We start from the raw sequence: 26,492 nt of genomic DNA, 5'->3' as shown, positions 1-26,492 counted from the left end.
TCTGCCCACGGCTCTCTTCTTTACAGCTTGGCCAGCGCTTGGTCTTTCAGGCCTGGCCTTCAATGTCTCCACAGAGTTGACTACTCTAAGAATAATTCCTGACTTGTGGCCAGTTCCCTAAATAAAAGCTATTATATTTTTTATTTACAGTTTACTTGCTTATTTATTATCTTTCTATCCTACCCAACTTCAAGCTCCACAGAGAAGGGATCAAGTCTACTTCATTCATCACCCTACAATCCAGTTCTGAAATACTGCCTGGTTTCTTGACACTCGGTACGTGTTCGCTGAATTAATCAATGAGCATGGCCGCCTGGAAGCCTTCCTCAAGTTTACCCAATGTATGTAGTCCTCAACCACGCTTGGTCTCCTCTGCACTCATATTTGCTGTTTACTTATAATGTAATAATTCATTCTTCCCCATGCATTTTCAAAAGGGCTTTTGCATTGTCTTTTGACGAAGTCAGATTTTAAATTGCTGCTTGAACTTACCACACCACTTGCCCTCACTATGGGAGCCTTCAAGTCTGGAAAAACATTCTCCAAGTACCACTTGAAGCTTTTGCATTTTAGTTTCTTTCGAAGTTCCCGTTGCTGGGTGAGGTTTCCGACATCTAACCCTTGGTCTGTGAGGTGATCCCCATGGCCATAGAAGAGCTCCTTGTACTCATCAAGCCAGACCTCAGCCACCCTCACCAAGTTCCTCTCCACTGTCTTCATCCGGTCTTTGGGGAAGGAATACGGATTGTCATTTCGGAATATGTGGCCCACTCGGGAACAGGGAATGATCTCAATTTCGCCACCACACATCCACACCTGGAACAATTTGATGACACACACCAATTATCCAGTGATTGCCCACAAATCATGGGCAATTAATGACAAGAAGCCACCCTGCAACTTTTTCCCCCTGTTGAAGTACTACTCTTCACTTTTGAAATCCTTTTCAACAGAAAATTAAACTGAACAGGTTTATTTAATTTTGTATATTGCTGTGGACTATTTTAGGGTTATTAAAATATATATTTTCTCTTTTCCTATCCTGTATAAATCTTGTTTTTTTCCTAAAAAAATCCTAACAGAATCCCAATGTATGAAATATGTACCATGAGTTCCTGCTTTAGTCAGATCAAGGAAAGGAATATATATTTCCTTTCTTTTTCAATGTCCCCTTCTCACATCTTGGAATGATCTGTATGACTTGTGGCCACAACTGAAGACAATTCTTCCTGATCAAGAGCTCAAAGTAATACTCCTGTTACTATATACACCCCTCTCCATAGGAAAGCAGGTGCTTTGGATGCTCTCCACTGTGGCTGCTGCCACCGCTTTCTCAGGTATGAATCAATGGTTATATAAATATCCAGAGTTATCTGAGACGTCCTAAGATGCTGTACTATCGCCTGTTGGTGGCCTTCCCTAGTGGCTCTTTTTATCCTTCTGTCACTTGTGCTCTCCAAGATGGCCCGTTACTAAATAATTCCATTATTTCTAATATATTAGAGAAACCTATGAGAGTAATTTTGTGTCAAGTATGCATCCCACAGCATTTACATTGAATGGCAGACAGTTATTTCCCCCACATTCAGATGCAGAAACCATGTGGTGAAATATGAGGGAACTCCAATAAATTTCATGAGAGTTATTGATTCTTCCGAATTCAATCTGGAATATGAAGACATTAATCCAGAGACCTTAATATTTCTGTGAAATTTCCTCCCAGAGATAGTAACATAACTGATTGTATTAGTAAAATGAAACTGTTTAAAAATGATAAACTCTTAATTGTAAAGAGAATTTGAGAAACACTTGGTGATACCTTGAAAGAGAGCTCCATATTTTCTCCACCCCAAACGTCGAGCCCAGGATCGTATGTTCCCAGTTCAAAAAAGTAATTTTTATCAATAGAAAATAATCCACCTGCCATGACGGGGCATCTACAAAAAGAAAAGTTGGTTTTTTAACCTCGCATGTCATGGGAGCTCAACTTTTAGAGTGGGTTCCCTACTAGGAGGCATTTTAGAATATTTACCAAGTATGGGGAGGTCTTGAAAGAAGTCACACATAGCATCTAAGTGACAAATTCCCTGGTTTATGTGACAGAACTTGATTAGGGTCAGCAAAGATGGGGCCTGGAACTAGGATTCTTACTTGTCATTTATGCCCTGACACAAATTCTCCAGAGATGTTATTTTTAATAACAGTTATTTAGTGCTGTTTAGGGAAGACCCGGCAGGCACTGCTGTAAGTGTTATATATGTATTAACTCAGGCCTCACAAAAATCCTGTATGTAACACTAAGAAACTACAACCCAGAAAAGGTAACAAAGTTTCCTAAGGTCACAGACTGGTAGGCTGTACATCTGGGGTTCAAATTTGGGTGGTCTGGCTTGACTCTATGATTTCTCCCCCGCTATACTGCCTCAACTGTACACAAACTATACTGACAGCTTGTTATGTGGCAAACACTTTTTAAAGCACTTTATATATAGTATTATCTGATTTAATTCTCAAAACAATCCGAGGTAGATACTTCTGTTAGTCTTAAAGTAAAAATGAGGAAACAGAGACTCAAAGAGGTTAAGAAACTTTTTAAAAGTCACCACTAGTACCTAGTAGAGTTCAGATTTAAACCCAAAGGGTCTGACTCCAGAGCCTTCACTGCTGTTATTGGTCATGGGGAACAGAAACTACATTTGAGTCAGCAGTTAGACAAGGCAGTCATCACTTCCCATGGTGGTCACCAAGGGCTCCCCCTGCTCTGCCTGAGGCTGGCTGAGTGCTCATCCTGCAGGTCTAGACTTTGGGGGAAGTGTTAGGAAGCTCCCACCACTTTGGCTTCAGGTCTAAGCTGTGTTCTTCAATCCAGTTTCTCCAGCAATAAAGCCCCAATTATAATTCGCATCCAGCTTCTGTGTCTATTTCTCAATTTATTCACAGAATTTTGCACCCTTCCCATAGAAAGTACAGGATTAGACTCAAAAAGAACTAGAATGATATCTCTATTACTATTATTTACTCTTAATTTTTACTCATGTTGACTTTAATATTATGTGTGTTTATATAGCATTTATGCAGCACATTTAAGTGGCTTATATTTCTTAGTTTGCAAATCCCAGAGAACAAGAGTAGTGTTTGTGAATTTCCCTGGTTCAGGGCTGGATAGGGTGCAATAGCCCACTGAAAAGGTGAGTTTTTGTTGTGGGAAACTAACTTCTCAGGAAAACATTGTTTGCTTTTGGTCATTTATTGGCTAGAACTGTAATTCTTGGTGTTCTATAGACTGACAGCATATACTTGTTTTGTGGAATTGCTTCCTATGCCTTTATAAAAAAGATATATGACTCCTTCCTAATCTTAAGTTTCACACACTTACCTTATTATATCAGTTTCTTTAATTTTGTGTTTTGCAACAACGTCTGGAGGAATTGTTCTCCAACCAAAGTTCATTGGCCACACAAAGATGCCTCTTTGAAAGTTGTCCACTGTCATGTAACTAGTCCAGGAAAAAAACCAAAGTGCTACCTGAGATCATACACATACACTTAACCAACCCGACATCATGTCTTGTGCAAGTGAATGAAACAAGTGCCTACACAGATGATTTTAGATCATCACAAACTTTTTAACGTTTCAATAAAATGTATGAGTATAATTTGCATCAGTGACTAACTGGCTGGATAGCTCACTTTTAACTTACACTTCTCTTTTAATAATGTTCTGGCCATTTTTGAGGAAAAAAAACCCACTTAGGAATATATATGTGTATGTGTACATATATATGTATACATACAGATACCACAAAAAGAAAAACTAATCTTAAGGAAAATAAATATTTGGGGGTTCAGCTGAATAGAAAGAGGAAAGACCTGGACGATGAGTATTAGTATTTATTAGCATTAAGGGTTAAGAATTTGTGATGATCAAATAATTGGATTGATCAGCTTTCATCTCAAGATATCTACCATGTATTTCCATTTATTTAAACAGATAAATTGTGTATTATGTAGATTTGCAAAAATGTACATATTAGGAGTATGACCAGTACTTTCTGCTGCTGGTTAAAACTCACTTAAGTATCTTGTGGAATATGACAATATTACCTCATATCCTTATCATTGATGACTTCAATTACTGGACAGGCTACTTTCTTTCTACTTAAATAAACTCTTTCCAGAAGAGGTTCCAACCAACCAACGTTACATTCCACGTGAGAATCTAAGAATGTCAACACGTCACCTACAGAGCCAGAAAAAGAACAATTATTTGAAAATGCAATACACTGAATGTGTGTACGTCACGTTCAAAGGTCCTGGGGACTGATCCAGAAATGTGGTTGTAAAGGCAGTAGTCTTTTCTTCTCACTGAATTTCTTCCCTGTCTCTCTAATTTCATTCCATAATTACATAAAAGAAATTTTGTTTTTAGCAGTTCCTTGGAGCAAGCATTATTTATGTTTGGAAAAAATTGATCAGCCACTTAGAATGCGGAGCCAAGGCTCTGAAGGGAATATTTAGTATTAAAGTTAGTTGTTTTTGTCCCTTCTAAGAAGGGTGGGTCCCATTAACTCTGGGGTAGAGGACTGGGACTTTGTTTTGCAGAAGACAAGGAAGAGTTTGAGATTCCAAGTTTGGCCTTAGGAATGATGAAGAGGACAAATTGCTCCACATTATAGGAGTGAAAAGGAATTAAAGTGGGGGAACTAGTAAGACTAGGAGGTAGTTTTAAAAGGCTTACGGAGGGGGGAATGGGGAGTTGTTTAATGGGTATAGAGTTTTAGTTTCATGGGATGAAAAGAGTGCTGGAGATTGGGTGCCCAACAGTGTGAATGTACTTCACAGTGAACTGTACATTTGAAAAATTGTCTGTCCTTGTTGAGCACAGACCCCCACTTATACTTAGGTGACCAACTTAGGATACTGCTGCTAGCACCAATTAGTGATGGAGATTGTGCTTAGAGTTCCTTGATGAATGTGGACCTGCTGCCCATTTAATTTTACAGAATGATTTATAAGTGATGGTGAGGAAATCATGTGTCTTCCCTGCAGCAGGAACAAGTTGTAGAAATTTACAGAAAGATTGTTGCTCTTCAGGAGACCTGAGAGTTGGCCAGAAGTTAGATGTCACTTGTTCTCCACACACTGAAAGTTAGCCAGAGAGTTACACGTTTGCCTTATTATTTTGTAGAAGACTCTTTCAGACTCTCAGAGAGCCTGACATTACTCTGAGACCAAATGTGGCTAACTCGACTTCTGTTTCTGCATGTCCTTGGATAGCTGATCTCAACCTTGCCTGTGGCTTCTCTTCCCTCCTCTCTGAATCCTAAAGGGAAAGTCTTTAGGAAGCAGTAGCTGTCAAGGCCTGTCAGATTCTGGATTCAGAGTCTTACCTTTGATCTCTTTGTTTGGTCAGGCATTCTAGAGAAGATTTCTACACTGGTATCTTTGCTGATCTCTGATTATAGAGACTCTTCAAATCCACCGCAGGCTGCTGCCTATGCTCTACTTGTGAGGTCAGGGGAATGCCTGGGAGAGTTTGGGAGAACTCAGTAGGCTGGCCAGAACTCAGTGCCATCCTTGAATGGTCCCTGAATTACATCCTTGACTAAATCTGGTACAGGACCTCCTGAGTTCCCTTAAACTCTCCACAGGGTTCAGGTGCATTTCAGGGCAGTTGGATTTATCTTTAGATGAGGCTGTTATTAACCCCATCAAACAGACATTTCTGCTTCTTTCCAAACTCAGACATCAGCCCTCCACTAATGCTGCTCAAAGTATGGGCCATAGACACTGCCATCTATAGGGAGATAGGGACAGAAATTGAGAACAAATGTTTTGAAACTTTATAGCAGTTTGCCAGAGTAATTGGTTAATTTAGTGTCTATTTCATATACATGTGTGTTATATACACACACACACATATATAATTATGTATATATCTATATGTGCGTATGTATATATAATTGTGTATATAGCTATTTTTTTCCCATTTCTTTTTTTAGGTAATTCATTTTTATTGTCATTTATAAAGGTGTCCACAAAAAATGGAAATGAAGAGAAGTCCTTCTGTGATAGTTTGGGAAGTCACTCTCTGCTGCATAGTGACAAGCAATTAAGATGCACCTCGCTGAAGTTTTTCAGAGTTGTGCCCCCTTAGTGAGTCATTAAAACAATTTATTGAGATTGGCCAGAATCTAAAAAAAATAAATAAAACAGAAAAGCAGATATTAGAATCGTCATGCACTTCTTAACATGGGTCACGGTCAAAGAGTTTGAAAGTTACTAAACTAAGGCTGAGCTAATGTGTTCAAGGGTGTTAATGAATGGCTGAGAAACAAATTTACAATTTTACATTTGCATTTACTAAATTCAAAGAAATCATTTTATGGTGTAACTATAAGTTATTGAGAAGGCCAATGGCAATAACTTTGATCAAGTTCATTGCACCCCTTCTGAAGGTGGCCTCTCATACTGTCTAACAATTTGGGCTGTTCTGGAGATCATTACCAGCAGGCCTTGTGCTCCAGGCAGGCAGAGAGACAGTTTTTATAAGCAGCACAGTTTTGGTCCTGTATTCATCAGCTCTCTCTATATGGATGTGTAATTTTCATCTCAAACTGAGATGGACAAAATCAGAGCTCAGTTGCAATCCCAGACCTGTGCCTCTGGTCATAGCCCCACCATCCACCAACTTGTTCAGATTCCAATCCTAGGGGTTTTTTTGACTCCTCATATTAACACTCTCTTCACATCTTACCTGATGGCAAGTCCTGCAGGCTCTGTGTCCACAGTAATTCTAAATCTGACCACTTCCTCTATCTGCCCTGGTACATTTCTGGTACCTGGACAACTACAGTAGCCTCCTAACTGGTCTCCCTACGTCCTCTCTGACTTCCCTAATGTCTATTCTCTACAAAATGGCCAGAATGAGCTTTTAAGATGCAAGTCAGACAATTTTATTCTCCTTTTTAATGTCCTTCATTGACTTCACATTATACCAAGAATATCACCTGCATTTCTTGAGTGACTCAGAAAACTTTACAGAAGACAGCCTTTGCCTTTCTCCCCCAATGCGTCTCTTACCACTCCCTCCATGGTCAGCACCCATCGGCCATAATAAACTTCTTTCTTTAATTTGAATATGCAGAGCTTGTTTCTGCATTGAGACATTTGCATTTCTTGTTCCTTTTGCCTGGGAATGTTCATCACACAGATCTCAGCTCAAAAGTTATCCACTTGGACTATTTCTTGACTATTTTATTTTTGTATCATTTGTGGATAATGACTTTCCAAAGGAAATCAAATGGAGAATTTCATTAAATTTTTCCAAATGCAGTCCATAATTAAGAATCTTAGCTGTCACCACAATGCCCGTTTTGGTGTGACGTGCTTGTTGTCAATTTAAAACTTCCATTACAGAGAGAAGAAATTTGTTAGCAAACCAATGGGATAAGAAAAGTTCCAAATCTGGGGTCTAGTTGCAAGACAGTGAAACTCTGGTGAGCAGATAATTCGGCTTCAGACAATGCTTGAATCCAAGCTGGTGGAGGTCTGCAATGCTATGGCTTACAGGGGCAGCGTGGTGGCTAAATGTCTAGAAGCAACAAAATGTAGTAGAAACAAGTGTAGGTTCTAAAGCCAAGGTTTCTGGGTTCAAATCCTGGCTCTACCACTTACTAGCTGGGAGAACTTGTCATAACTTCAGTGTGCCTCCTTATTCTCATCTATAAAATGAGGGAAATGATTGTATCTACTTCATAGAGTTATTGTAAGGATTAAATCAATTAATATAGAAAGAGTGTAGAATGGTACCTAGTACATAAGGTCAACTATTATTATGGGGTACAAGTGCATTCAGAGAGGATGTGAAAATGAACCAAAATGTTTGATGCTATTTTTAGAATACTTATGGAGAGAAAAGATATACCTTCTCCCCCATTCACCCACTAATACCCACACACTAAAAAGAGGTGAGGAAAGGAAGGCATGTTACTGTTTGGGAAGAGAGGGCAATTGGAAGAGCAGACAAAAGTCAGGGGAGAGATAATTAATTCTGAAGTTCTCAAAACCGACGGGGTCAGGTCAAAAAGTCACAGGCTTAAAGGGGTGCCTAGTGGTCAAATTTGGGATGATTTGAGCACACACACACAAATATGAATACTAATACTAATGCTGATAATATACACATTGACTTTTTCAAGGCATAAATCCATAGTGAAGTGGGCATAACAGGGGGTTAGAAAGGAGGAAGAGAAAGAGAGAGAGGGGAGAGAGAGGCAAAGAGAAAAAGAAAAAGAGAGATGTCTTCTTTACAAGTTGAATGCCAGCTCTAAAAGAAGAAGGAATGAGAGATTTAGAAAAACAGTTTTGCAGTCCTCAGTGTAATAATTGATTCAAGCAATGATCATCAATGGCTGCTAGATTATTGGATAAAATGTTGTGAGGGCAGACTTAGAGAATGAACTTATAGTTACCAGTGGGGGAAGGGTGGTGGGGAGGGATAGACTGGGAGTTTGGAATTGACATGTACACATTGTTAAACTTAAAATAAAACGCCTTTCCATAAGAAATTTTAAAATATAAGAAAGAATGTTAGCAGTGAAAAAAAAATGTTGTGAGGAAACAGAATACTCACATGGATCAAAGTATCACCCACAAATTACTTCCTACTCTGAGGAAAACTCTAGCTGTCAACATCTTAGCCAAGTGCTTAAAATTATTATCACCAACACTGGGACGACCTGGCATCGTGTCTCTTGATTTGAAGTGATAAGAAGTTCACAATTCCCATCACCTATGTAATAGAATTCTATATGGTATTCATGAAAAACATCCTGTGAGATAACAGTGAGAACATTTCCGAACACGGTCAATTGCACGAAGTAAATGGCCTGTACTCTTCAAAAAAAAAACAACTCAAGGGTAAGTAAGCAATGTATGTGGACTTGTCTATTTTAGACTGAGACTAGGAAGACCAAGCAACCAAATGCAGTGCATGACACTGAATTCGATTTCTAATTTCAAAAGTGAGAAGCAGTTATTAAAAAATGGGGGAGCAATGAGGAAATTTGAAAAGATCATTTATTAGATGATATTTAGATGATGAAAGTCGTGCTAATGTAAGAGAATGTCTCTATTCTTCAGAGATGGCTACTGAGGTACTTAGAGATATGGTGTCATGATGTCAAAGTTCAGAAAAAGAGTGTATGTATGTATGTGTCTGTGTGTGATGAAGCACGTAAAACTTTGTGGCATGAAATGATGGATATATGAGTGTTCACTGTATTATTATTTCAAATTTTCTGTATATTTGGGAAAAAAACTAAAATAAAAATGTAACCAAAACAAAAAATTAGCAGCTTCTTACCTGTTGCGTTCTGTGCCCCTGCCAGCCTGGCTCTTATTAAGCCATGTCTCTCTTTGAGGTGAAGAATCCGAACTTTTGGAAACTGAGACATGTATTTATCCAAGTTATCTTTCAGGTAGTCTATATCAGGGAAAGGATAGACAAGGAAACACTTTAATTAATGAGATCTGGACAATACCAGAAGTGCCTCTTCAATATCAAATTCCCAAAACTATGACATTTTCTATAGTCACTAAACTTTATTCTTTGAACCATGATGTCATTTTCTTGGATGGATTTTTCTCTGGGTTCAATACTCTAAGCTCTCCGTTTTCCCAAAACCCGAATCCGTCTTTTCAGTGTAGCCAAGTTACTGAGAGGAGGGCTCGCCTTTTCTGAGGACTTGTCAGGACAGGTACAAATTTACCTTGAAATAAATAAAGCTCAGGTTTCTGCACAAACTTTTCCCCTTGCTAAGGCCCCTTCTAAGACCTAGGGGAGAGTCTAAGCATTGTATGCAAACTGGAAATCTTGCAAAAGAAATATATTGTAACTGCAATTGGCTAAGACCACTGTCACTTCCTACTATGACACCCCTCTATCACACCTCTGCTCTCTTGCTCTTTTTGGGGGTTTTGTGGGGTATATTTATGTAGCTTGCAGTTACTTCCATGTGCAATTAAGTTATTGACATATCCCAGGTAGGAATGGCTTCTAGGAATACTTCTGCTGGTCACTTTTCTACTAATTGTGAATTCTTTTTCTTAAAGAGGACCCCATAGAAGCTTTAGGTCCCACAAAATCCGAATAGGCCATTCCTAAAGGGACTATTCCCTGCTTGGTAACTAGATGCTATTTCTGTTTATGCTATCGAGGCCACTTGTTAAAATTTTCAACCAGTTTTCCTTAGGTATCTCCCTGCTCCTGGAGCTCAGTGTGACCCTGGTAGGTACTCTGAGGCTGAGGGAAATGGCTCCTGTCCTTGGGGTCATGACCAGGGCTAAGCTGCTCTATTAAGATTGTTGTCTCTTTGCTGCTTTCTAAAATTTTCTGAAGTGGGTTGCATTTTGGGAATTTGTAATGTGGTCTAGGACCTCTGGCAGTCATGGGACCATTTACATACACAATTTTTTTGACAGTCCAAAGGGAGAGATTCTTCACTGTAATAAACACAAAAGTAAAGACAGTGGTGGATTCTGCCTTTGAACTCTGTTGGAACCTCATTTTTCTTGTCCCTTTGGCAATTTGTCTTCTCAACACTTAGCTGAACATATAATAGGCTTGGCTCTTGAAGAAGAGAACATAGGCCTTCCATTTCATTGTTTACTATAACTCTAGCTATTATCAGTAGGAAAGGCATCCCGTTAATTATGGAGTTTTTGCTTGTTAGATTCCATAAAAAGTTATTTATGCAATTGTAGAGAACATCTTATGGTCTCTGGAACTTCAGGGAGCTGTAGTTAGAAAATCACTTCTACATGGCAGAGAACTCATAGCTAAAGGGAAGTCTGCGGTGGCTAGTTGAACAAGGCCCTGGATAGTTGAGCTGAATTTCTGTTACCCATAGACGTTTGGACTTTGGCCTCTAAGGCACAACATGAGAAAATGATTTGGCATTTGTAAAATGTTTATGCTTTATCAAATTATCCTGTAATTTTTGTAATTTCCATCCAAGCTGCTATTGCCTCATATCAAAGTTTGATTTTCCAGGGGGTAGTTTTCTTACCTTTGGTGCTGAAGTCATCCACCAGTAGAATCTCCTTGATGAGGTGCGGAGGAGAGCGGTTGAGGACACTATGAACAGACCTCAGGAGAGTGGACCACACCTCATCCACAAAGCACATGATGACACTGGTGGTTGGGAGGTTATTGTGTACAAGTTGCTCTGCACACCTGGGCCATAACACAAGCAGAGCACAAAAGATGTGCCAACAAGATCCACAAGGTGGTTTTAAAAGTCACAGAGTGCAATTGTGTGTAAATACACACACACTCACACCATCTATCCATCTATCTATCTATCTATCCATCCATCCTTCCATCATCTATTTATATCTTTATCTTTATATCTATCTATCCATAAGATGATTTTCTCATGTGCTTTTGTTGGGGAGAGTTATAAACAAAATAATAGAGCAGAGGAAGGATACCAAATGACAATTGTTGTTATAAGAGGCCTAGACATGCCAGACATGAGAATGGCCTGTGGAGGCATTACCCTGCAGTGGAAAGGATATAGGCTTTGCAGGTAGTTAAGACACTACTTTGAAGCCCACAGCCAATATTTCTCAGAGATTTGTCTATTGATACTTTACTTAATCTCTCTGTGCCTCAGTTTCCTCATCTGTAAAGTGAGGTAATGGTTCTTACTGAAGAGAGGTTTACAGTTTAGTGAGAATGCACACTAGCACAGTTTCTGGGCACAGGAATTCACCAAATGGTAGCTATTGCTATCCTAATTAGGTTATATACCACAAGAGAACATGCCTATTCTCTTATTTAATGTTACTTAATTAACGTTAATTCAGCTAATGCTACCAAGTAGCTTATGATTGCCTTCCCAGTTGGCCTTCAGCCAAATGCCAAAGAAAATATTCTTTCCCACTGCATGTGAATGTATGTATGGATATAGATGATATGTATTCTATACTAATTAAACACTTAAATAGCTAGCTTCTCTATCTATTTAAGGGGTCTTTGCCGAGACCCTCTCTGCTACAGGGTAGCCACAGTTGAAATAATTTTGCTGGCATGGAAGTGAGACAATGGCTACAGTGGGAGTTGGTATTCAGGTGGGTTGTAATTGGTCTTGGGACTTCTCCATGCCCTGAAGTGCATCGTGCCTCACTGCTGACATTCTCCCATCTCCCACCTGAGTAACTCTTCACAGGATGGAACCCAGGGGAACCTCACAAAGAGTGTTTGCCATATTTCTAATGCAGCCACTCTTAGTAATGTGATCATTAAATTACAATGATCATAAATAAATATTATCAGCCTTCTGCATTATTTCATTTTAAACCTCAGACTAACAGCATCTCTTCCCCTTTTTATAGAAGAATAATTGAAATCATGGGGAGTCTAGTCCATGATTGTACTGTTAGTAAATGGCAGAGTTGGGACTCCAGCTCTGGTCCAGTTTGGCTCCAGAAATAACTATTGAGGAAATATTAAGTCCACAAGAATAAAAGCGGCTGGCTGTAGATGTGGCATTTTGTGGGAGCAGGTACTTCTGCCAGACAACATAACTACACTGTGCTTAGTCTGAAAATAAGAAAAAGATGAGAGTAAAAGCCATAGAAAAAAACACATTAGAATGGCACTTTGCAGTTGGTAAAATAGTATTATGTACATAGTTAAATTCAATCTTTATAACAACTACTTGAAATATATACTATTATACTCTTCTTCAAATAGAGCAGACTGAAGCTTAAGAAGTCAAATGGACTACCAAATGTAACATCCTTCACTGGAAAGAATGTATATGAGAATGTGAACAAATAATTTAATCCAGATCTAGGTCATCAGAGAAAATGAGGTAAAAAGGAAAGTGGTAGAGGATTTTGAAGGTACTGGGGAAGTAGGGTTAAATATTCCATCTTGGGCTCTAAGTTGGGAAAGAGGAAGTAAAGCTAAGAGGAGTTTATTGGCCTGAGTGAAAAGAAGAGTATAGAAAACATCAGTGACCTCCTGTGACTCTCTCATCTCTAATTTTATAGTGTAAATGAATGGGAAATGCACATTTCACACATAAATATTCTTTACAACATTTGGTCCTGAAAAAAATAAATCAATTCTAAAAAGGAAGTATATATAAGTCCATGCCACTCTCTCTACTAAATGTAAAATAGCTAGCTAGTGGGAAGCAGCCGCATAGCACAGGGAGATCAGCTCGGTGCTTTGTGACCACCTAGAGGGGTGGGATAGGGAGGGTGGGAGGCAGACGCAAGAGGGGCTATGGGGATATATATATATATATGTATAGCTGATTCACTTTGTTATAAAGCAGAAACTAACACACCATTGTAAAGCAATTATACTCCAATAAAGATGTTAAAAAAATAAAATAAAAAGGAAGGGTCAGCTGCACAAATTCTGCCTGAGCCATCTGAATCAGCAGGCCTTAGCTGTGAAGTCCTAGAGCTGCTTATTATTAAAATTAGGTCGACTTTAGAAACATCTAGTTACAAATGAAAATACATTGGGGAGAGTTAACTAAGCAGGCTAACTCATGTTATATAACAAGGAAGATGAATCTTCTCATCTTATAAAACAGTCGATTTTTTTGGCCTCTTTTAGAAGAAAGTTCTAAGTGGTAATGTGAGCCAGTCTGAAATTGGAGGTTGAAAGAATGCTCAGGGATTTGAGAGGTTTGGGGAAGGTACCTCCCTTCACCAAATACCTGCTCCTTCTTTCCTCCTTTCCTCTCCATTATCTGTTGTGATGCCTTAATTTCCCCATCAGGAGTCTATATAGGCAGATCAGGAAGGATTCCACTAGATCCAATGTGGATTTCTATCCCAGGAAATAGTACCTCTGCCAGTTATGGACAAATATATATTTTAGATGCATTTGAGGAATCACATTGAAGATGACCCTGTGGAAGATTATGCTATACAGATCATACTGGTGCCTGGAAAAGGGGGTGGCATTAAAAGATGGGGAAGAGGGGCACAGAAGGATATGTGAGAGGTTTCAAATACAAAGTTTCGTAGTGTGTCTTGGTTTGGGTGGATGAGATGCCAGGCTACTCTATCATTTATAGGTACCTGGTTTCCTACATTACTAAACAGGTTAAACATGTTTCCAGGTGTATAGAAAACCCAGCATGCTTGTTTTGTTCAAAGGCACAGTGGGTCAGAGAGGAAAGAATTTCAGCCTTATTAACTCTTGCATCATTCTTACACACGGACTGTCATCTACTTCCCATAGGTGGTGAAACTGTTTCAAGTTATCCTACATTGACCCAACTGAAGCAAATTTCCTTTCCTCCAGTTTGCCCATTGGAAACCTTTCTGCCATATTGGAGGGAGGAGTTGCAGCTCAAGTCAAGTCTAAGTTAAATGCAAGAATTTCTGAGTTTGTAATCTTTTTTGAGGTTAAGAATTCATATTTGTATTGTATATGCCCAGTCATCACACAAGTGAGGTATTTAGAGTCTACAGGCCTTGTGCTATACTTTAAAATTAACCCAACCTGTAACCTGTATGTTTGCGGGAAGTCTAGACTGAGATTACTGTAGTCTGTCCAGGTACTAAAAATAAAGGGGGATTCTAACATGGGGGGCTCCACTGTCCTGCACAAAGTGGGTCCACTACTGTGTGGGAGAGAAACACTCTGGACTTGAGGAAGATGACTAAATACCGAGACCTTTCTGATACTTATTGGCTGCATGCCTATGGGCAAGTCACGTAACTTTTCAGAACCTCAGTTTCCTCGCTGTTAGGATGAAGATTACAACGCCTTCATCACCGAATGTCTGTAAAGATTTGATGAGATGATGGAGATAAAAATATTTCTGTAAGTTCCATGGTAAAAAACCCGTGCAAGGTCCTATGATTATGCAAAAGCACTTGCACCCATTTTGACTGCACGCACTGCCCTTTTCCCAGGCCGTCCTTTAATCCAAATCTATCAGGGCTCATCATTTACTAAGAGACTCAGAAAGTGATGCGTTTTGCCTTCCTGGCTTGTATGTGCTGAAGGTTCAGCCACTAACCTGATTTGTATGTAGCCTATCGAATAAAGAAGGTTTTAAATCAGACGATTGAGGAAATGATAATATTCCCTCATGTCTATGAATTTTTCATTTTTATTCCAAAACAGTCAAAATGGACTATGTGGGTCAAGTCTCAGTGTTCACAGGTTTGAACAGAAGGTCGAGGAGAATATTTTCTCAGCTTCTATTTGCAATTCAACGACTGCCTCAGTGTGAGCCTTCAGGGGCCTTTCGTCTCCAAGCTCTGATATCTTTGGGAGGATCAGAAACAGAATAGAGCATCTAGATGAGGAGCTCTGTCCAGAATTATATTCTTTTCTGCAAGACCTTAGAATTATTGGAGCTTCTTTTCCTCTCACTGATAAGAGGGTATAGTGATATAAAAGTTTTACTTTTATGTTTTGTTCTTTCTAGGGTAGACTAGCCCTGACATTTAGTCAGAATTGCCTGACTACTAAGTTAGAAGTTTTCAGTCACACTCAGCACCCGTACTCCAAAGGCTGGAGCTGTGTTTCCTGAGGTAACTGCCTACCCATCAAAGCCACTGGACTCGGGCTTAGAAATATAAGCCACGAGCATCAATATTCACCAGTTCAACAATAGTCTGTTTTGAGCAGGCAGATGTCAGAGTGAGGTAGGGATGGGAGGGAGAAGAGCAGGAGGTGGGGGCTTCCCTGGTGGTGCAGTGGTTAAGAATCCGCCTGCCAATGCAGGGGACAAGGGTTCGAGCCCTGGTCCGGGAAAACCCCACATGCCGTGGAGCAACGAAGCCAGTGTGCCACAACTACTGAGCCTGTGCTCTAGAGCCCGTGAGCCACAACTGCTGAGCCCACGTGCCTAGAGCCCGTGCTCCGCAACTAGAGAAGCCACAGCAATAAGCCCGTGCACCGCAATGAAGAGCAGCCCCCACTCGCCACAACTAGAGAAAGCCCGCGAGCAGCAATGAAGACCCAACGCAGCCAAAAATAAACAAATAAAAATAATAAATGAAATTAAGAAAAAGAGCAGGAGGTGGTGTGATGTGGCAGAGATAGTTCTGGGTGGAGGTTAGGGCACCTTTCAGGTAGTTCTCTCTCTCCTGGGGTCTGTGACCTTGGACAAGTCACTTCCTTCCTCAGACTTCTCTGTAACGCAGGGGACAGGATTAGAGTTCTCCTGAAGCTTCATCTAGTATTAATTTTCGGTGAGGCTCTATGTAATTTTAGCCTCATAAGTGCTTCCCTCTGGGTCATGAGAGCCAGAGCAAAGGTAAATTAAAGTGTTGTTTTGGGCTTTAAATCTTTGGACATTTTCTCTCTGGTCCTTAGAAGCACCTTAACAAGGTCCTGCGTGATCTGGACTCTGCTTACTTCTATGGTCTCATTTCTACCCTCCCTGCTCTCCCCAACCCTATGTCAGATTTCCCTCAGTTTCTCAATGGGTTATTCTTTTTACCCCCTTTCCCGTGTCTCTAATTCCCTCCCCCTTCAGGTTTCAGATGAAACACTTCTGCCCTCTCTCAGGCCAGGCTCAGCCTTTCTCTTCCTTGTCCCAGTAGTTTACTCTGCTTCCGAAGAACGTTTTCATGTGTTTGCCTTGAAGGCAGGACCCACGCTCAGATGTTAGATTGCAGAGTAGGCAGGCACTCAGAGATATTTGTCCACTGCTGAGCTGTGGTTGTTGGGCAATTTTATAGAGTCACCTTTGCTTAGTGCTGTATAGAAAATGATTTCCTGTAAATTTTCTCCCTGACAAGGTACCTGACGTGCAAAACTAATTCCCCTCGTATACCTCTGACCCTATCCCTCTCCCTGCAGCAACCCACCCCAAGTATAAGGAAGAGAGATGTTTTACTTTCTGCTAAAGTCATATGATTATAAGGAAACAAAAGAAAGAGGAGCTGTATCCTATGGAAAGAGCACTAGAATTAGAAGTCAGAAAATTTTCTTGCTGGGACAGCAGACCTATCAGTTAATCTCTTAGAGCCTCACTTTTCTCATCTGTAAATCATATGAGAGATAGTATGTCTTTCATAGTATTGTTGTGAGGATTGTTTAGAATAAAAAACCTCCACACACATATAAAATCTACACACACACACACAATCACTGCCTGCAACATAAATGAGAACCTTTTTGGTGAGGCTCAGCAAGGGACAGATCCCCTTTATTCAGAGAGGCTTGGCAAACCCAGGAGAGGCAGAGGTGTGGATGGTCACTGTAAGGGCAGAGCAGGTGGGGTGCGGAGAGAGCCAACCTGGTGTAGTTGAATCATTGCCGAGTGAAGAAAAATCAGAAGACTGAGGGTTGGATCCCAACCCTACCATTCATGAGCTGTGAGTCCCTGGGCAAGTTACCTTTCCCTGTGCTTTTTTCCTCATCTGTAGCACTTTATCAATCTGGCATGGCTGTTGTGAGGATCAAACACGATGACGTACATGGAGAATGGAAGGTCCCAGCTGCCCGGCTCGTGACAGGCAGTGAGCAAACAGGCGTGGAATGAAATGAACGGCCACCAACTGCATTGCCTGCCGCAATCTGAAACCTCAGCTTCCTCTCTAAGTCTCAGCTTCTCTACAGGTGAAGCTGGGACAGCAACAGTGCCTGCCTTGAAGAATAATTTTAAGGAACAAATGAGAAGGCAGGTCATAAAGGCCTTTTAAAATACTGTACTCAAGTTTCTCGGCACTGACCCTTCTCACACATACCCGTACAGCAACGTTTTAGAAGTGGGGCCAGTTTAGAAGATGTTTTAGTTTCGAATAATATAGATTTGTTTTAAACATGGAGGAGACTCTAAAAAGCTCCCTTTATTCTGAAAGCAAACAACAAAACAGAGCTTCTAAACAAACATTGCTCTTTTTCCCCCATTTTCTGAACCTTGAGCAAAAAAATGTTCCCTTCTTGAGAGGTTTTTCTCTGAATGGGTCACCCAGGACAGCCCAACAGGAAGTTATTTTCTGGGACAAGAGTACTCGGGGCTGTATCACCATAAGAATTTGATAAATAATTTTATGATGGTTAAACTGGGCCCTGGATGAGGTGTGTAAAAAAGAAGTGTACACAGGTTCGAATTTCTACGTTCACTAATTCCTCTCTCGCATAAATATTTCTAGGTCTCTGGCGGTATTTAGATGACAAAGTCACGGATTTGCTTTAACATTTCACAGTTTTACATTAATTAGGAATGTTTTCTTCTCTTCGAATCAGTAGCAGAAGTGTGTTTTATATCCTCTGGTCATCTCTCCCCTTATCATTCCCCTAGTTGTGGGGAGAGTGTGATAAGTAAAAATGTCAAAAGCTCTATAGTCATCTTTTGGCCACATTTAACCTTTGTCTTGTTATGGTCTAGCCTGCACCCTTTAAACAAAGTTTGCTTTATATTTCCAGCTTCCTGATACAACTTTTTAGTGAAACAGCACACTGTGCTCTAACACACACAAACACACTAATGTGCATATACACATACACACACCCAATTCAAAAGCAACATTGCTTTGTGTACACTCATGGAAGAGAAGGCAGGAAATAACCCTTTTAAATCCATCTTGTGAGATTTATTTTTTCCCCTGCCCTTGTTCGGTTTCTCAGGAAGGTCTCAGAGCTTTTCCAGTCAATTTTAGATAATGTTTTTCTATCACTATTAGTCACAAAAGCTATCTCATTTCACCAATTAAAATACTAATCTTATGTAAAACTAAGGACATTGAACTTCATATAACAGTAAAGTTTCTCTTTTCTCTCAGCCTGATACACACATCTAGAAGCATGAAGTTTGGAAGGCTATGTGGTCAGTTTACTTTCAGTAATTCATTAGTTGTGGTTTTTGACCTCACTAGGATTGGGAGAGTAGGGGAGAGGTGGAAATTTAGGTTCTATAAAGGTTTTTCTTTCCCCTCAGTAAATTGGACTGGTTTGTGGCAAATGCACGGTGCTATCTTTTGCTTTTCGTATGTGCCAAAAGAAAACTCTCTTTAGCTGTGTAGGAAGGAATCAAATCATTGGTTGACAGTCCCAGCTCTGGGCTAAGAGAATAGGCCCATTCTAGTTGCTTTATTGAGGGGCTTGCCAGAGTACTGTAGGAAAAGCAAAGCATTAAAATAAACAATTGGCTAACATCGTGATGACACAGCAGTGCTAGAAGAGCATGCTGTAATTCTTACTGTCCTCTAAAAAACTAAATATTGGCAGCAAACATGTCTTTGAGTCATTTTTCTCTAAATGCAGATTCAGGAAGTGCACTCTTAAAATAAGTTCATTTTTGGAGTTACATCTTCACTCTAGCTGCAGGCCACAGGACAGACTTCTCTAAGTAGAATTGCTCTGCATTTCCAGTAGATAGGACCATGTTTTACCAAAGCCTGTGTGTATGTATTGATTATTGCTGGCTAAAACAAACTTCAATAATTAATAGTAAGCACTGCAAGGATTAGCTTTTTATAAAGAAAGGGTTAAATATGGAAACTTGAAATAACCGTCAAAACAGTATTTTATCTGAAGCATATTTTATAGGCAAAAATTCTAAGCAAAATGAAATTGTATTTTATTTACTGGCATAAAACATTCTCATAAATAAGGAGATTTTCAACCATTGAAAGTCAAAACATTAAAATGACAAACCAAACAACAACAAAAATATGAATTAATGAATGAACATGAATTAATGAATAGACAATAGTGTTAGAATAGGATGTATTTACCTTAAACGAGACACCAACATATTCCATATATTCAAAATGAAAAATTAGGAAGTCATTATTAATTTGTAAAATGACTTCTTGCAAGCCTAATTTGAATAGTAATCTATCATTTATTTTTTTAAAAATAGTATCAGTCTTCAAAAATCATTTCAGAGAATCTTATCTTTAAAACCATATTGTGTAAACTTGTATCTTTTGAGTCCACAGCACTGTGCTCAGTGCTAAATGGATACAAAATAAAGTAAAAGACAGAGTTTCCTTCCTAAGCTTAGAATTTCACTGAGAAGTTGAAACAGATTCTCAAGGCCACGGTTAGTGAAGGGCACACAGCAAGGAGTGTTTCAGTAACCAGGAGAGTGCATTAATGGTCATTGGAATTTAGAGGTCACAGCCAAATCGTGGTCTAGATGGAGGTAAGATACAATTAGATTTTGAGTAATGTCAGGTTAAGATGTTCTAGGAGAAATGGTGACGACTGTGAAAGGTGAGGATGGGGGGAAGCCGTGGGATGGGACCAGTTAAGAAAAATATCAGTGGATGGTAACAAACGTGATGAGTAGAGAAAGATAATAAGACTATCCTTATGCTGAAGGCCCACATTAGAGAGCATGTCACATGCAGCAAGCGATAGCCACACAGCAAGGGTCAGAAATCAGGGTGGCACTGAAAAGGACAGTGAGAATAATACTAATGACAGAAAGGAGTTTTTGTGCTTTTGGAAAAGGCCAGGACTATATCTCAACATCTCAGAAATGGTTCTTTGGGACTCAGGAGAAAAGGAGAGAAGAGCAGTTTTGGAAAAGAGAGTCTGATTTTAGAACAAGAGCAAGTGAAGTTGTCCTGGGAATGCTGCTTCTCTCTTCTCCTTCTCAATGTCAACCTCATCCTAGCATATCGGTTAAATCATCATCCCTAAGAACTATTAACTACTTATTATCTTTACTGAGGGGACCTAAATTTAAACAAACATACTAGCAAATCTATGGTTTTTATCCTTGTTTTGGTTCAATGTATATTCAATAGCCAGTTATGATACGTCAGTTATACTGTGTTAATCAATCCATAACATGGATTTTGGGGGAATGAAAGAAGCAGTAAGGGAGGTATTTCCCAGAACTCTTAAAATTTAAAGGTTCCAGTGGGTTGCTACCATAGCTAATTTTAAGGCCAGTCCTTCGGCATTCTAATAGATTCTTTCTCTCTCCCTTTCTTTCTTTCTTTCTTTCTTTCTTTCTTTCTTTCTTTCTTTCTTTCTTTCTTTCTTCCTTCCTTCCTTCCTTCCTTCCTTCCTTTCTTTTTCTTTTTCTTTCTTTCTTTCTTTCTTTTTTCTTTCTTTCTTTCTTTCTTTCTTTCTTTCTTTCTTTCTTTCTTTCTTTTTTCTTTCTTTCTTCCTTCCTTCCTTCCTTCCTTCCTTCCTTCCTTTTTCTTTTTCTTTCTTTCTTTCTTTTTTCTTTCTTTCTTTCTCTTTCTTTCTTTCTCTTTTTCTTTTTGCCTCTCTCTCTCACATGTGCTTGCACACACACACACACAAATACACACACACATTCTTATTATATTCTATAACAATTTCCCCCATGCTGACTTTTAAAATTTATTATCTCAAAAAATCTTATTGTGTGTTTTCTTACAAGCATCTCATATACCTTTTGAGCAAAGCTGAAAAAAATAAAATCAAAGTAAGAGAACTTTAAATCATGCCAACCTGATGAATCAAATGTTTTTCATTTGTATTTTCTTCCAAACTTTATCCATATGAATACATAATTTGCACATACTTAGAGTGTTTGGGTAAAAGAAAAGAAAAATAATTTATTCTCTTTCCTGTAAGAATGGCCCAAAAGGGGTTCTGTACACAGGATCCCTGCTGGCTTAAGACTGTCACCTCCATCCTGTCGGAAGAGTAGAGCATCAAGTAGGCACCTTGCCAAGAGCACCTATATTTAGCCAAGGTGGGTTGTGTGATAAGAGGGAGGGGCCCGGCCACATGCTGTCTGACTCATCCTCTCAAGCACACGTGTCACTCACTTTCTCCTACTGTTGGGACAGCCTCCTTCAGAAGACAAAGCCTGACCATGACTTCCCTGGGCAGCAACATTTAATTTCCACAGACCAAATTTCAGAAACGAACAAGCACTGGGAGCTACTGAGCCTTCAATAAATCACATGGACGCTAACATCATTATTACTTGCTTTTGGCCTTCACACAATTGTCCTTTCTCTGGTTTGGAAGTGCAGCCTGGGCTTCTGTGCAGTGTCTGATTTTTCTCCAAGCTCCGTAGCAGTCTGCCAGGCCACAGAAGGGATGTTAAAATAAAGCTACTCTCCTACTTCATTCTCTGGTGCTTTGTGTTCAAAGTTGGCATGTATAGTATATGGCCATATAGTATATACTATATAGGATATGTATAGTAATATGCTGTACATAGTATGGCATATAGAGTATATGCCCTATACTGGCATATTTGGATGTACCATACATAGTGTATATGTGTAGTAATATAGTGATATATCATAAATGTATGTGATATATGATATACAGGATTTCAGATCAGAGCTGGTGCAGCATAATCTTGGGGATCATTTTGGTAGTAATTAGTAAGATATGGGCGATCAACAGCACAACATAATTTTGAGCATGGATTTTAATAATTTCTCTATAATTGCTAGCTCTGTGACCACAGACAATATAACTTCCCAGGGCCTCAGTTTCTTCATCTTTACTTTGGGTATATTTGTATTCTCCTCAAGGTTGTGAGTTTCACCAGGGTGAGGAACATGAATGGCAGAGTGCTTGGCCTAAGCAGGTGATTAGCGCATGGCCAATAGCCATCCGCCAATGGCTAAGAGCTGAAAATGGCTAACATCCCAATGAAGAGGCCCCTCTCACCAATATGAATACAGGCACATCTATATCTTCCTTCCTCTTAGTAACACTGAATACCTAGATCACAGAGAAGGGTTGTTTCCCTTTTTTTTTTTTTTACAGAAGCCAAATGAGGGCATTCTTTACAGACCACATGTGCTAAATCTGAATCTTGATATTCCCTAATTCCACCTTCTCGGCAAACATTGTTCGGCTCAGGAATTGCATATCAAGGCACACATGGAGTTGCATTATCAATTAATGGGTAGTGAACATATGGCTATGAGGTACCCTCACTTATGAGTGGGCCAAAAAGAGCCAGAAACCGAATATATTTGAATCAGATTAAATATTTGTGATCTACTTTCTAGTTAAAGGAATATAATTTTTTAAAAACTGGTTTATGAAGGCTCACTGGGCACCTTCAGAGCTGTGCTGTCTTGGAAGACTGAAGTAATTCCTGAGTGCCCTTACTTGTTGATTTGAACACATAATATCTGCTGCCTCCTTTGCAGAGCTCTTGTGAAATTCATGTGTGCAGTTGCTTCATAAATGGTGAAACTCTAGAAATATAAAATATTATATTCTTCTATGTCCTGTGGGTGTTTGCTACTTATTGGCTGATTGACTTTTTCCAAAATTATTATTCCTGTATCACTGAACTCCTGAACTATCTACCATTCTCATCTATAGAGGATATTAAATTCTGAGGAGTAAGTCACTTCTTCACTTATGGTGATCATGACTCATGATTAGGCAGAATTCTGCTGGCTAAGACATGATTCCAGAGAGGCCTAGAAGGCTCCTTCTCTGTGCTCCTTTCCCAAATATACTCCTGACAAACTTGCTAATAATAAAAAATTCTGAAATTGAGAATTCACTTCATTGTCACTGTTTTAACGGAATTACATTTTAAGCTCTACCATTCATATACACCTTATTAGGAACTGAGCTCCCCTAATCATTTTGATAGGTTTTCAGTACAGAAAAGGGAACAGAACATGAGCTAATAGGGATGAGGGCCAAAGTCCCAGAGAAATAAATATATAAAGAGAGTGCAATGGGTATGCTGATATCGGAATTTTTCTCTGTGTGGATGGTAGACTATTTGAACTGTGCCTAATGATTATTGTTGCTCTAATTCTCTAGGTGACCAAAAATCACACAGAATTATCTAGAAATAAGTCTTCTCTATGTAAGACCCAAAATACTTGGGGCTGAGGAAAGAGAAGAAAAATGGATCTTACCCAGAAGGTCTTGTGTCTTCAATGGCTCTGTCCACTGGGATCAAATCACTGAGGTAGACATTGAAATTTCCTTCTTTCCATCTTCTTTCTACCTCCTTCTCCTTTCCATGGGGAACAACTACCGGACGTCCAAACTGACCTGGAGCTTTGGGGTCCCTCGGAGAAAGTGTCACATCAATTCTTAACACACGGTGCATTCCACCATCTTCAGGCGAACGAGCTTTTCTGTGACTTTGGTTGAGTTGTGCAGGCTGGGTTTTGGCAGTTAAGTTGATTCTTGCTGGCCCCAGCCCACCAGCTAAGGCTTGATTGGTTTGAGACACTGCTGCTCCCTGGAGAGCAAGAGAAGAGAAAGATGCCTTCCTGCTCTTCCTGGCAACGTGTTCCTCTTGGCTTTTGCGCAGTACCGTAGGAAATATAGTTTTGGTTTTGGAATTGGGGACCTCTTTGGTGTCTGTCTTTAGCCCCTCCTCCTTGGTTATAATCACAACATGGCTTTCAGACAAGTTGAGTTTCTTCCCATCAGCCACTTTGGCTCCATCAACCTTTGGCAAGCCTCCCAACTGTGTCTCATTAATAGATTGCTTCTTTAAGTGACTTGAATTGGCAATGAACTTGGAAAAGGGAAGGTTCTTATTGGCTTTGTGTTTATTTGCATTTAGTTCTTTGCTCTGAGTCTCAGTTTTATTTAAGGCTATGGCTTCCCTGGGTTTTGGCACTGGTGGGCTGGCCGGGTGGGTCCTTTCATTTGCTACTGCCTGGAATTGCTGCTTTGATCTGTCAATATTAAGATGGATGGTCACGTTTGGGTTCCTCTCAGCTGCTTGTTTTGATGTTTCACTGCTGAGACTAAGACTCTTCAGGCCCTCCTGGTTTATACCAACAGGTCCTGTGTGTACAGATATTTTGTCCCGTGGAGCTCCCCTTGCTGCTGTGAACGGGGTTTTCTCAGCCCCCTGGGCTGTCTTTTGCTTTGGTGTCACGTGCGAGGAAACTTCAGGTCTGACGTCTCGCCCCTCTGTCTTCCGCTTGGTAAAAGTCACTGGGGGGGTCAACAGATATGCAGGACGCCACAAAGGTGCAACCTTGCCCCTTCCGGGGGCATTCTGCACTTTTCTTTCCTTCTGGGCTTGGTCCAAATCATCCGCAACCTTGAGCTTACTCTTTTCCGTCTTTCTAAAGTTCTCTTTGCCCCATACGCCGTTCCCGTGTCCCTTCGAGGGGAGCTTCATCTCTTTCACGCTGCTGTCAAGGCTCTTCCCCAGGTATGGCTGAACTCTGAACCCTATCCTCTCCCTCCGGATGATGTCTTCCTTCAGGACTCGAGTGTTGATCTCACTGAATGAGAGGCGGAGAGCTGCCATGTCAAAGAGCAGCCAGATGACAGAAGCTACAAATATAAATGCCAGGACTCTCCCACTTCCTCGGAAAAACTTTCGGATCTTGTTCATGGTACAAAGGCTTCCCTCGCAGCCCGCCCTCCCTCTGAGCCTGCTTACCTTGAGGGGAGAGGGAGCTGACGTAGTAGCAATAGCAGCAGCAGCAGCAGCAGCAAAGTTGCCAGAAAGCGGCCCCCTCCCCTGAACAGAGCAGGAAGCAGCAGTCCAAAGGGAGAGCTCAGCTCCTACCGCTTGTCAGTCTCTGCCTGCGTGGCATTTCACAGCAGAGCATCCGTGCCTGCTTGGCCGGCCCCTGGCTAAGCCCTGATAAACATTGCCCTTTGGTCACCCTGGGAGTGGTCGATTCCAGCCGCCAGACAGGTCAACAGACCACTCGTCTCATCTCCATGAGCCCATGTCCACCTTCCTACAAACCCAAGAAAAGGTGGGGTCTGGGCTGCGCCTTCTCTCCTCGCAGTTCTCCGTCTGCACACTGTAACTCAACACCACTTCTCAGAAGGAAAACATTTCAAGCCATTACCCAGAAAACTTCATTCAGCTCTCACCTTCCGTGTTATGTGAGAGTGTGTGTGTTTTCAGGGCAATTAAAGAAAACTGTCTAACTTGGAGGGCATGTGTTCCTGGTTTGTAACCCCACCTACCCCATTCCTGCTTATTAACCCTGTTGTACCCAGGTCTCCAAATGATGTGCCCCAGCAATTCATCAGCGAACTTAATGTTTCAACTTGGAGAGGTAACAGCTTATAGAAGGGGCTGAGCATAACCTCAATACCAAAGGTGGGTGTCTGATTATTCAGAAGCCTTCTTGGGCGGGGGCGGTGGGTATCAAAATCTTTGTTTGTAAGTCAACTTTTTGTTTTAAATGAGTCCCTCTATTTTTATTATTAGATTCGGTGGACATAAACTTAATTTGTCATATTGCTGTAAAAGTTTCTAAACGCTTACTCTTGGTTTGGATACTTGTCCCAGATGTAACAACAACTTGCAGAGTGAACCAGAACTTGGACCAGACTCTGAGTGGCACTGGAAGACTGGTAGGACACTGGTTCCGACAGCTTTGTGATGGTAGAACCACACTGAAGAAATCCTCCCAAATTCTGATTAATTGATGGAGGGGGGAAGGGGCAAAGATGACCATTGGTCTGCATTGTGTTTTTAGAAGCTTCCCAGGTCTTTCTAATGTACAGCCAAAGTTGAGAAACACCGGTCTAGAATAAAATGCCTCCCCATTATTTTTTGG

General features: G+C 40.3%; 1 protein-coding gene across 1 annotated transcript in view; it reads right to left on the bottom strand.

Annotated features, from left to right (window-relative positions):
• The window catches only part of GALNT5 (polypeptide N-acetylgalactosaminyltransferase 5), a gene marked incomplete at both ends in the record, with an annotated part of 36,469 nt that extends 11,166 nt beyond the window's left edge, over positions 1–25,303 (bottom strand). The window contains 7 exons of the mRNA XM_082840848.1: positions 493–816; positions 1,820–1,937; positions 3,377–3,496; positions 4,104–4,239; positions 9,367–9,486; positions 11,072–11,238; positions 23,853–25,303. Of these exons, the coding sequence (XP_082696974.1) occupies positions 493–816; positions 1,820–1,937; positions 3,377–3,496; positions 4,104–4,239; positions 9,367–9,486; positions 11,072–11,238; positions 23,853–25,303 (2,436 nt within the window). The remainder of the gene's footprint in view (positions 1–492; positions 817–1,819; positions 1,938–3,376; positions 3,497–4,103; positions 4,240–9,366; positions 9,487–11,071; positions 11,239–23,852) is intronic.
• Between the last annotated feature and the right edge of the window lie 1,189 nt (positions 25,304–26,492).

Source organism: Leucopleurus acutus (genome assembly GCF_964270905.1).
Source record: "Leucopleurus acutus genome assembly, chromosome: 6".
NCBI classification, from domain to species: Eukaryota; Metazoa; Chordata; class Mammalia; order Artiodactyla; family Delphinidae; genus Leucopleurus; species Leucopleurus acutus.
Note: the sequence above shows the minus strand (reverse complement) of the source record. Positions and strands in the feature narration are given on the sequence as shown.